The sequence below is a fragment of the Arachis ipaensis genome, chromosome B07 (assembly GCF_000816755.2).
Source record: "Arachis ipaensis cultivar K30076 chromosome B07, Araip1.1, whole genome shotgun sequence".
Taxonomy (NCBI): Eukaryota; Viridiplantae; Streptophyta; class Magnoliopsida; order Fabales; family Fabaceae; genus Arachis; species Arachis ipaensis.
This window is the reverse complement of record NC_029791.2, coordinates 117,355,921-117,369,061: the sequence shown is the minus strand read 5'-3', so window position 1 is coordinate 117,369,061 and position 13,141 is coordinate 117,355,921. Positions and strand designations below refer to the sequence as shown.

Here is a 13,141-nt window from a genome sequence, read left to right as displayed (position 1 = left end):
TCCTAAAAATTGCATCATATATTTGTGTATAAATGTATATGTTATTTTATTCTCAATATGTATTTTGATTTTAATATATATTTTATATGATTGACTAATTTTTTTATATGCATAGCATGTTTATATCTTACTAATTTCTATTTCAAACATTAAAGCTTTATATATCTATATTATCAACTATTTTGATAAGTACAAATACAAATAGATTGCATTTTTATTGATAGAATTAAAACATAAATATTATAACATTGCATTATTAATTGAATAAGTTTAAAAGTTAGCTTTTTAAGCTAGCGATTACTACTTCTAATAATTTTATAAATGTAAATTGATTTTTTAAGTATCTTTGTTGGCCGATAATTCTATATAACATTTTTTATTTTCTTATTTTGAGTATCCTGTAACATGCAATGCTTTACATACATTGTTGATCTTACAACTTATCCTCTTTATTATTATTTTTTTGAGAGACTCTAATATTTTTTAACATTTGTCATTATCATTGTGACTCCAAATATTATTTCTAATGTGTATATATCAATATATGCATGTAAATTATATACTTTATAAAATATAAATTAAATAATTAAAAAGACATTTAACATTATTAAAAGAAGAATTTAGTTGCAGAAGTCACTTTGTTAATATTATAATAACCGTTACAAATATGAATTGAATAATTGAGAGAATATTTAATATTGTTAAGAGAAAATTTTAGTAGTATGAACTATCTTGATAATTATTATCGGAACCATTACAAAAATTAATATTGAGGATGAAAGGAGAGATATAGTTGATAAAATAATAACTATAATAATATACTCAAATGACAAAGTCATAAGCTATTTATATACTATGAAGCACGGACACTTTGCTGAGTTGTCGTGTCTGCGTGTCGGACACATTTCAGACACGACACTCACCGACATTCGTTCGACACGCGTGTCTGCTGTGTTTAAACCGTATCTCAATAAAAAATAAAAAAATTTTCTCCGGACACACTTGGACACACCTAAATACCATCACGTGTCAGCGTGTCTGGTCTTATTCTTAATATATATTCTTAAAATAAATTTAGATATAGTATATATTATTATTTATTAAAACAAAAAATATTTTAAATACTTGATATAATTAAAATAAGATATTAAAAATAATTTAAAAAATTAATTTATATTTTAATATTAATAAAATATTAAAATATCATTACGGTTTATCTAAAAAATACTTTATATTTTATATGTATGCGTATCCCCGTGTCCTGTAATATTTTAAAATTTGCGTGTCGACGTGTCCCGTATCGTGTCCCGTGTCCGTGCATCATAGTTTATATATAAAATGACTTCAATATCAATTTTTATGAGATATAAATAGATAGATGCTACGTATACAATAAATACGTATTAATATAGTAAGGTAATAAATTCGTAATCTTCCCCTTACATGTATGTAATTTGTTCCTTTGAGCATGTTTTACTTTTTATTTTGTGAATAAAATATAGAACATAAAACAAATTATTATCTCTGAGATACTAGGTATGAACAAAATCTCCGGTCCAGAAAATGGTACGATGATTACATGCATGTTATATGAGTGAAAAATAATGCATGGGTTATGACTCTTAATCATGGTTATTAATTAGAACCCCACTACTACAAAGACATGTCGCGTAGAAAGTATAGAGAAGTTTACACACGGCATCTTTCGACTGAAGAAAAGGAAGCTTGTTAAACTCAAGGAACAATTCTTTCAACAAAATGGTGGCTTACTCCTATAATAACAAAAACATAAAATGAGAAGACACTACAACCAACTCAAAACCTTACGACAATAAAGTTAATGGGTCTCTTATCTTATAAATTCCTCACTCTTCTTTACTTTCTTTGATGTGGGACTAATTTCATCCACTCCTCACACTTAGCAACATTAACACGTCTATACCCATCATACATAGAGATGTTAAAACAGCTAACATACTACTTGATTATAATTTTGACTGCTAAGGTTGTTGATTTTGGAGCTTCAAGGATTGTTCCTCTTGATCAAAATCAGTTAACCACTTTGGTGCAAGGAACATTAGGAGTTGTACTAACTGAATTATTGACAGGGAGAAAGGCTCTCTCTTTCGCTGTGCCGGAGACTGAAGCATATGTCCAATTTTATGGTTTGAAGATGGGATGGAATTGGCATTAATTTATTCTAGGTTTGGCAGCATATGTAATTGGATGGTGGAAGGTGATGATTAGGTGATATTGTAATTAATAATTCTCTATGTATCTTTACTTAGACTAAATGCTAGTTCACCTTCAAATATAGTTATTATAACATGCTGCATTTTCCTGTTGTAAAGAACAAAAAAAGCTGACAGCATATAAAGCTATGCTTGTGGAGATCTTGTACTAGAATAATTACATTCCTTTTAACATAGATATTGGTGCTAAATTATTCATATTGATAATAGATAAGAATCAGTTATTGCTACCAAATTATCTTTACAATAGAAGAAGCTATATTTACTCTGTAGACCCAGATAAATAATAAATCTAAAACAGTGTGTGATTCTATGTATTTGTAAACTGCACCCTTTGGCTTTCACAGTTAGGAGAGAGATGAAGCAGGACTTGATTTTTGTTTAAAATATTCAGACCTTTCCATCTGATGATGAATTAGGAAGATTATCTGCTTTCATTGCTGTGGATGTTGTTGTAAACACAGAGTTAGTGCCTCTAGAAGGAGAAGATGAAGGAGAAGGTAGCTTCTTTGGAAGCATTTGGTCCCAGTATTCCTTTGGCAACCTTGATCCTTGTGATGATGATAGAACACAAAATGCAAGCAGAGTGAACACCAATAACTTGTGCCTCCAACAAGAACCTCCTCTTCCTAAAATCATCATGATGATTATTGATGAGTATTATTACTGAGGAAATTAAATGTGAGAGCCTTGGCTTATTTCTCTTTGGCTTTAAAAGGAGCCAGAGTTTCATAGAACTTATGGTAGCAGACATGTTTCAACAATATAAGGAGGCTGCCAACTTGTTTGGTTGGGAAAAGCATGCATTAATGGCAGACACTGAGGAATTTCATAATCCTATATAGTATTAAGGAATGTTCCTTGTTGCTCTATTGTCTCAAAAACTAGCATAGAATGTGATTGAGCATGTGTGTCAGTGATGAGAGGGATAAACTAATAGCACTCTCATAAATCATAATCTAGGATAGGACCACTTAATAAATATATTTTAATTCTCTAATCTACCTAATGTATTCAATTCTCTATATCTTTTATTAATATACATATGTTTGTTGTCGGAAGTATTTGTCACTAATTTAGTCTTAGAGAATATTGCATTCCAAGAAAAGATGAAAAGTTTGTGTGACCTTTGGTATATATATATATATATATATATCACATTACTTTTCATCTATATTATTTTAGTTCAGTATATCCACTAATTCATGCCAACCTTTGAAACCACATTTTGAGCATGAACAATTTTCAACTAAATAATTCGGTCGTTCTAGGTTCTAGCTAATAGAGAAAACTTTGGACCCAAGAATATAATGATTATATTCTAAAAATTTCAATAATGCAAAAGAGTGGAGCTAGAGTCTCCTTTTTCATTGGTGTGAGGGTGTCATGTAACTCATAAACTTAATATGTGGCTAAATTAAACTAGGGAAAAGAAGGTTTGGTACATAAGAGTGAGAGCCCCACGAAGAAAAGTGCCTTTGACGCCACATGCTGTGTTTTCCGACATTGCAGCAGTCAAGAGTGTATTAACTATTATAGCAAAAAAATGTATAATGGCATCAATGGTGCCATTGAAATATGAGACATTTCTAAAGAATAAGTCATAGTTAATGGAGGCCTATGATTAGTTTAAGCTTTGAGCGCAACATTCACTTGTATGCATTTAAAATCATATAAAGGTTAGGCCTTTTGAACAAGACATTTTCAATGAAACCCAAGTTGCTTAGAACCAATTATATTCCATGTGGACTAGCCCATTGTTGGGATGTGATTATAGTTAGTTGATGACTTAAAAAAAAGACACAAAGATACACAAATGCTTTTATTGGATACGGTGTCTACTTTTTGTGATTATTGGTTTTAGGCTCACAAGCCCATGATCTACGCCTAGTTGAGCATTTTATCAATGAAGTGGTTTAATTTTGTTTATTATCTTTATTTTATGCTCAATTAGTTTGTCTTGGTCTTGGATGTGGAGTGATCTCACTGTCTTTGAATAATCTTCCCCATTTTGTTTTATTACGTATAAGTCTTCGTTATGAGTTCCCACTTCCCAGTCTTAATCAGCTCCCCTAATTTTAATTTTCAAATAGAATAATGCGATCCAAATTTTTTTTGTTAATTTAATTTAATCAAATGGATCTAATATAATAAAACTCAGTTATAACTAGTATTAATTTAAATCTTATTCTTTAATTTAATTAGACTTGATTCATAAAAAGATTTAGATGTATAACATTAGTGTTTGTTTAGATGTTATTAAATTGATAAAAGAATATATTTTTTTAATAAAAAAGATTTTTTTTATTTTTTAACGTATTTGATAAATTTTTAATAATAAACGAAAAAACACACAAAAAAATATCTTTTTAAAAAATTATAATTTACATTTTTTTAAAGATTTAAAAAAAAGCTATTTTTCATGTAATAAATAAATAAATAAGGACTTTTGTATATATTGGATATTTTCTACATACTACATATAATACATTCACAACATGGTAGTTAACATATCATCTGCAGCGATATGATTGGATATATAGAATTCTTGTATGAAAATTCCCACCCTCCTATTTTGACCGGCAATGGCCACAAATTAAAGAAACGTAGCGCCCTTTGTATCCATCTTTCTCTGCATATATATTACATGCTTGCATGATACACCTGGAAAAATCAAAGTGATCATCATCGTCATCATCATGGGTTCACAGCTACATCTGCTGCATATTGTTCTTGTTCTTGTTTGGATTCTTTGTGGTGCAGCAGATGCAGTAACTCAACCAAACTCAAATTGCACAAAACGCTGTGGCTCCGTCGAAATTCCGTTCCCATTTGGCACCGACGAGAGCTGTTCCCTCGACACCTCCTTCCTCATCTCTTGCAACCACACTTCAACCCCATACTTGCCTCACAACAACGCAACCGTGCTGAGCATCTCGCTCGACGACGGCGAAATGCGCGTTTCAGCAGCAGTAGCTAGAGGCTGCTACGACGTCAACGGCACGCGAATCAACGAAACCAGTTACGATAAGATCTTCAACTTGACACACTTCGGCTTCTCATAGAGTAAAAACAAGCTCACAGCCGTTGGTTGCAACACAATTGGAGAAATAGTAGAGTATAATGTTATAGAGAGAAGAAACTATGCCACTGGGTGCTTTTCAGTGTGCCTCAGTGTTAATGAAACAACTAGCGGGATCTGCACCGGCGCCGGTTGTTGCCAGAGCCCAATACCGGCGAATGGCCTATCGGATATTGGTATTGGATCTTATAGTAGTGGTGCTGACAGCTACAACGCCATTTTTTCCTCCATCAACTCCTGCGGCTATGCGTTTGTGGCGGAGGATGGAGCCTACAATTTCTCCTCCGCAGACCTTGTCAACTTCCGCCACCAAAGGTATATGCAAATATAATAAAATAAAGAAAAATATAGGGTACTAATATATTATTTATCAATTTATTGTCAATAATAATTAATTATTATATTTTAAACACATGTATAAAGAGACATATCTAAAAAATAAATATATTATCTGTCAATTTATTGTGAATAATAATTAATTATTATATTTTAAATATATGTATAAAGAGATACATTTAAAAAATACATTTATAAAAATATTTCTATTAGATACAATTATAAAAAAAATATTTTTATTAAATATATCTACAAAGACATTTCTATTAAATATAGTTATAAACAAGAGTTGACAAAAATAAACAAAAATACTGTTAGTAACGCAACAGAATTGAATTTTAACTCTTAACCAAAATTATCATTGACTTTAAATTTCATGACTAACTAAAATAATCCTTGACTTTTAAAAATAATTAAATTGGTCGACCAATTTATAAATTAAGAATTTCTCTCTATCTTAATTCAATTGTCATTAACATACAATACTAACATAGAATGCTAGCATGACAATTTTTATTAGTAAGATGATATATTTAAGATCTTGATATTATGATAAAATAAGTGTTTTAAATTAGTTAATTAGATTCATTTTAGTTAATTAATTTCATTTTGAACTCCGCCAAAAAACTAACATCTAACCAACCAACTTATCATCAATTGATAATTTTAATTTTTAAAATGGTCATTAATTAATGATTATTCAATTTTTTTTAAAAAATATTTTTTTTATTTTTTAATTAAAAGTTCGAATTTAATTAACTAATTTGAGACACTTATTTCAACGTATGAAATATGAATCTTAACCATGATATTTTATTGTTGGAGATGCCACAATAATAATTCTGTAACTTTCTATGTTAGTAATGATTTAATGACGCCAATGAGTAATAGCTCAAATGGCATAATCTCTCTATACTCAATTAAGAGGTTGCGGGTTCGAGTCTTATATCTTTGGTAAAAAAAATAGAGGGACAGTCCCGTTTAAGACTACTCTTAAACTCCTCCCAAGGTGAAAGAAGCTCCACATGCGAAAGTTGTAACTTCATCGCCATCTTTGCCATAGTATCTGCCACCGTGTTTGCATCTCTCATAATCAAACGAAAGAATACTATTATTCTCAATCATTCTCAATTAAAGACTATTTTAATAAGCGTTGACAATTTTAGAAATTAAAGTAGACATCATCTCATAATAAATTTTTAATTTTTAATAAGTATAAATTAATTTTTAGTTACTTTATTAATCTTTTATTTGTACATGGTAGTTTTCCCGTTGTAGTGGATTGGGCTGTGGGGAAGCAGACTTGTGAAGAAGCTCAAAAGAACACTTCAAGCTATGCATGTAGGGCTGATAAAAATGAATGTTACAATTCAACCAAGGGAGTTGGTTATATTTGCAAATGCTCCACTGGTTTTGGGGGAAATCCTTATCTCGTTGGTGGTTGCCAAGGTAGCTTATTCTTAATTACACCGTATTATTTGTTACTCGAGGGTTTAAATTATGGTGGAAGCTCAGTACAACTAACTGCATGTAAAATTGATAGTTGAGAATCGATAAATGATTTAACAACTTTCAACTATTAACTTTCCACTGCACTGAGTTTGAGTTTCTATCTTAACCATTTTAATAAATGATTTTGTAACAGCACTTGTTTTTTTTTTAATATATATCTAAAAGAAATAATGATACCTACGTGTTACTTTCATTTTAGACGTTGATGAATGCAAGAACAAGGAATGGAACGATTGCTATAGTCGAGCAATATGCAAGAACGTACCTGGTAACTATACCTGTTCGTGTCCAAAAGGATACCATGGAGATGGGAGAGAAAATGGAACAAAGTGCCGTCGTCAGTCCAGGACACAATTCATTTTAATCATGGCATTGGGTCAGTATACTTTCTTCATCACCTCCAACTTCTATGTTATAGTGATTTTTATTAAGAGAAGAAAATGTCATTTTTTTTATATTAAATATCTTAATTAAACAAACAATATAAATCTTGTTACTTCTGCATAGAAAAGATGTCTGTGAGAGAAAATTGAGAGAAAGTGTGTGGAGAATTGATAATCTTGAGAAATTATTTCTCTCAAAAGTTTAAGTTGATAAAAAAGAAAATATAAATTATTATATTTTTAACATTTTTTTTAAATAAGAGCTTTTTTTTGAGTCTGTTTAATTTTTACATAACTTTCTTTTCTTTTTATACTTGCCTTAAACTATTTTTTTTTTATTTTGAAGTTTATCAAGTATCAAATTATAGACTTTTTGGACATAGAATTCTAATATCATATCACGAAATCACTCATCCAAAAAAATTTAAGCAGATAGAAGAAGCCAACATTAATAGTTATATATTTAATAGATACAACTTAATTTTGTTTTTTTGTTTTTTTTTTTTGGATAAATATTTCATCACTTTAAATATTCTATAGTTTACTCAAATATCATTATTATCTATTTCAGTGTTTTATAACAACTTACTTCCTTATACTAAGGGACAATATAATGTGATTCAAACTTACTTTTGTTCATTGTTCAGGCGTTAGTGTTGGTGTTATAGCACTACTTGTGACAAGCTTTTATGTGTATTGGAGAATGAAGGAAAAGAGGCTAAATAAACTTAAGGAACAATTTTTTCAACAAAATGGTGGCTTCATCCTACAACAAAAGATTTCAAGACATAGAGGGTCAAAAGAAACAGCTAAACTCTTCACCGTGGAAGAATTAAAGACAGCCACCAACAACTTTGACGAAAGCAAGATCTTAGGCAAAGGGGGTCAAGGAACAGTTTATAAAGGATTACTATCAGACAATAGAACCGTAGCAATTAAAAGATCCAAAATCAGTGGCTCAACCCAAATTGAACAATTCATCAATGAAGTTGTGTTGCTTTCCCAAATCAACCATAGAAACGTGGTTAGACTCTTAGGTTGTTGCTTAGAGACAGAAGTTCCATTACTTGTTTATGAGTTCATTCCTAATGGTACCATTTTTGAGCATCTTCATGGTCATAACATTAATAATCCACAATCTTTGAAGCTTTCTTGGAAAACAAGATTGAGAATAGCAATAGAAACTGCTGGGGCCTTAGCATACTTGCATTCTGCTATTTCTATACCAATCATACACAGAGACATCAAAACTAACTGAATTAACCACTTTGGTGCAGGGGACACTAGGGTATCTTGACCCTGAATACATGCACACTAGCCAGTTAACTGAGAAAAGTGATGTGTATAGTTTTGGAGTCGTCTTAGCAGAGCTGCTCACGGCAAAGAAGGCGCTCTCTTTCGCCGTGTCGCCGGAGGTTAGAAACCTTGCCGTATACTTTGTTTCTTCAATGGATGAAGGCTGTTTACTTCAGATTGTGGACGAACACATTATAAATGAAGCAAACGTTGAGCATCTTATGGAATTTGCCAATGTTGCTAAACAGTGTTTGAGAGTTAAGAGGGAAGAAAGGCCTAGCATGAAAGAAGTTGCATTGCAACTTGAGGGGCTTAGAGGAGTAGTTGGAGAGAAACACCGATTGGAAGAAACTAAAAGCTCGTTGAAAGCATCATCGTCTTCAATCTTGGATGTTGAAAGTTCTAAGTTTATTGATAGCTTAAGTCAGGTTCCTATGTCACTGGCTGGTGGAAGATGATTAATTATTAGATAAATTGTAATTAATAATGTTTACATCTTTACTTAGACTATACAAAATTAATTAAATTGTTTTACGGCATACCGTATTGCGAGTAAACGTATGATTTTTAAATTTTACCTGTCAATTTTATAGGAAGATAATTGTACGAGAGTTTCAATCAATAGAACTTGTGTATTAGTATTACTAAGGAAATGGAAAGAGCCTTAATTCTCTTTGGCTTTAAACAAGAGCAAGATCTTAAAAGAGTGCTTATGGTAGTAGACATGTTCCAGTAATATAGGGAGGATGCATGCCAAGTTGTTTTTTTTTTTGGTGACTGCATGCCAAGTTGTTTGGTTGGGGTATATATGCATCAATGGCAGACAAGGAGGTATTTAATTTGTTGATCCTCATTACTGTCTAATAAGAATAGCATATAGAATGTGATTGTGCACGTGTGTCAGTGATGTCACAGGAATAAAATTCTAATCACTATTATTGAACCACTACTTAATATATAAGTTAATTCAATTGATTTGAGTTGTTCTTGTTAATTCACTCTTTCGCTTAAATAATGTGAAAAATTAAAATTTTTTATGCATGCAACAACTCATTGACTAACGATAGACCCTTAAATTAAGTTTAGATTCGCTACAAATTAGTTTTTGATTGAGTTAAAAAATATCGTGGACAATAAAAAAAAGTTAATTCTCTAATACAACGTTCTCGATTTTTTTCTTTTTAAAAATAAGTGTTAAGGAAAAGTAACGTGCGTGAAAACTATTATATCTTTAAATTTGGATCATGCAAAACAGAAGAGACAGGCGACTTCAGCTTTTCATCGTTGTAATCTTGCTTCACCAGACCAGGGAAAAAAGGGTTAGGAAATATTAAAGATCGAAGGAGAAAAAGTTTCTTTGACAGCTCTATGATATTATTTTTCCGACAATAGAATCAGGAACGTATTAGCTAAAGGAAAATAATGTGACACCAATTGCGTTAGAGAAAAGGTCTATGATTATTTAAAATTGTAAATCACATAAAATTGCATGTGCTATGTAATATGTTAGGGTGGTTCAAGTTTAAGTATGCCTACGTTCTAACAAGTTTCATAGCACCGACCTAATGCTTTCATTGCTTTCACGCACGGCCGGCCGGCAGTGGTTACGCAACTAAGTGGATGTTTGGGCGCCATTATTTTATTGAAAAAAAAGATCTTTTTTTAATGAAAAAATATCTTTTTTTATTTTTTAACGTACTTGACAAATTTTTAGTAGTAAAAGTAAAAACACTAATAAAATTAAAAAAATTTTTTTTTGAGAAGCTGTAATTTACATCTTTTTTTAAAAGATCTTTTTTCCTTAAAAAAAAAGATGTTTTCATGTAATAAATGAACAAAAAAGTACTTTTATACTGTTATACCCAAACATAATTGATAGATAAAAAGACCTTTTTACATGAGATATCCAAACATAAAATTACTTTTCCTTTTCTATAAAATCTTTTAAAAAAAGATAACTCAAAAAAAGATCTTTTTCTAAAAACTCACCCAAACAAGCCCTCATAAGGAAAAACAAACCCTAATCAATTGCTACAAGGTAATGCAACTTTAATTAGTTAAAAACCCACCAATACAACCATATTGATGAACATAGTTTTATATACGAGAAAAGCTTAAAATCGGCATTTTAATTTATATTAGTAAGTATTTTTAACTAGTAGTTTATTATTATACTTTTAATTAATTCTTTTCAATATTGCTAGATATCATAAACTTAGATTTATCTTATATTAGCGGTGCTTAATTAGCTTGGTTTTCACTAGAATATAATAATCCTTAAGTCTAAACAATAACCAAAATTATGCATTGTTTGTATATGTAAAACAAACGAGACATACCAATAAAACTGTGATTGTTTAAGAGACATTATTAGTTATTACACGAGGAAACTAAAACACAAATGATAGCATGGATAAACTAGATTTTGTAATCAGCGGCAGAAGTGACTACAGATTTTGAGTTGACCTTAGACATTAGTAGTGACTATTTTGAGGTCCCAATGGCGAGGAAGAAGTAGTGTTAAACACATGAGAGTTAGTGCCTTTGGAGGGAGAAGAAGATGGAGAAGATTGCTTCTTGGGAAGCATCTGCTCCCAATAATAGTGTTCCTTATTAGGCAACCTTGACCCTTCTGACACATGAACAACAAAAGCAAGTAATAGAATCAACAAGACCAAGAACTTGTGCCTCCAAGAACATAACATTGTTGAAGTGATGCAGAGAGTTCTCATATTATTTGGCTTTAAAAGGAGGCATAGCTTCAGAGGGCTTTCTATCTCTATGGCATATGATGAGACATGTTGAGTTGTTTGGTTGGGAGAATGATCCATTAATGGCAGACAGAAGGCCATTTGATAAATCCTAAATGGCATTAAGGAATGTTGCACCAACTAATTAATTAATTAGTACTATTATTTATCTCTCTTTGATTACTCAATTCTCTCTGTTTTTGTTATTAATACATGCTTGTTCTCATCTGAGACTTGTTGCAAGTGTGCGTGTACATATATAATTATTAATAATTAATGTGGCTGTGGCAATTATGTGGAATTTGCACAAGTTTATCTCATTATTTTCGTGTTAGTTATTAGTATGTATGATGCATGCTAGGAAAGGGTGAAAATGCTGTGACCCTTTGTTGAAAGTTACCTTTACAGTGTTGTGATCACTGATGATGCATTAGTCTAAAGCCAATCTTATTAAAAACCGGGATAAACAATTTATAAATTTAGTCTAGGCTCCGCTAGGTAAACAATTAAAAATCTGAATAACATAAATAATGGGCTAAAAATTTGGCCCAATAAAATTAAAAAAAATACTCCACCCAAATTATTTAACTAAAAAATCTCATTCAATAATTCAAAAATTTTAATCATTTATTATACCCTAATTTACTAAAGCACTAACTTTTTTCCCAAATTCTTTGCCGTCACTGCCGGTTCCTCCTTGCCGTCGCTGCTTGGCTTGTCACACACCATAACCAGTATCGCTCACTTCTAGTAAAAATAACCATCCACTTAAGAATAAAAATAATCATTCGCGCGCATATCTGGTGAATTGAACATCTAACATATTTTAATTATATATAACTAAACACAACCCAATCAAATAACCATCCACATCAGAATTAAAATAACCATCTGCAATCCTACTAAAATAATCATCTTGAACTGACTATGATTGAATAATAGAACTTGAACTCAAGAAGGCGACGAACGAAAGGACAGAATTCATCAAAGCAATCATAGAGAGAAAAAGTGGAATGGGAATGTTAGAGAGTGGGTGTCTGAACTTAAAGGCGTGTTGCTGGCTGGCGAGCTGGAGGTTGCCGTTGACGAAGACAAACATGCCGCTGGCGGTGGAGGAGGCTGGCAGTCAACGGTGGTGATGGAGTGAAGGCATTGGCTGAAAGGGAGAGAGTTGAGCTTGGCGACCATGTTCTGGGTGTCCTGGATCTTTTGGCCTTCGACGGTGAACATGGAGCCGTCCTAGTAGAGATTCACCAGTTCGACGTGGTTATTATTGAACATAGTGTAGTAGTGTTCAACTAACGGTTGGGGAGAAGTTGGTGCGGCGGTGAAGGATAACAGCAGAATAACGGCGGTGGTGTTCTGCGTCTCTCCGACTGTGTCCAGCAACAACGGTAACGTTGTTCATGGACGTAAGAGGGAAGAATAGTGATTATGATGGAATTAGGAGTAACCGTCCGTAATGTGAATATGTTTAGATTCTAATTTTAATTTTTTAAATTTTAAAATTTATTATTAATTATTTAATTA

The 13,141-nt window shown here is 31.5% G+C and overlaps 2 protein-coding genes across 2 annotated transcripts in view; both read left to right on the top strand.

Annotated features, from left to right (window-relative positions):
- The window catches only part of LOC107607783, a 13,801-nt gene extending 4,432 nt beyond the window's left edge, over positions 1-9,369 (top strand). Inside the window, 7 exon segments of the mRNA XM_021107958.1 lie at positions 2,647-2,752; positions 5,016-5,224; positions 5,318-5,649; positions 6,935-7,119; positions 7,382-7,558; positions 8,213-8,816; positions 8,818-9,369. Of these exon segments, the coding sequence (XP_020963617.1) occupies positions 2,647-2,752; positions 5,016-5,224; positions 5,318-5,649; positions 6,935-7,119; positions 7,382-7,558; positions 8,213-8,816; positions 8,818-9,319 (2,115 nt within the window). The 3' untranslated portion in view covers positions 9,320-9,369.
- LOC110264382 (wall-associated receptor kinase-like 6) lies at positions 4,776-5,342 on the top strand. Its single transcript, XM_021106349.1, has one exon. It carries the CDS (start codon positions 4,952-4,954, stop codon positions 5,315-5,317), a length of 366 nt encoding a protein of 121 aa, XP_020962008.1. The 5' UTR covers positions 4,776-4,951; the 3' UTR covers positions 5,318-5,342.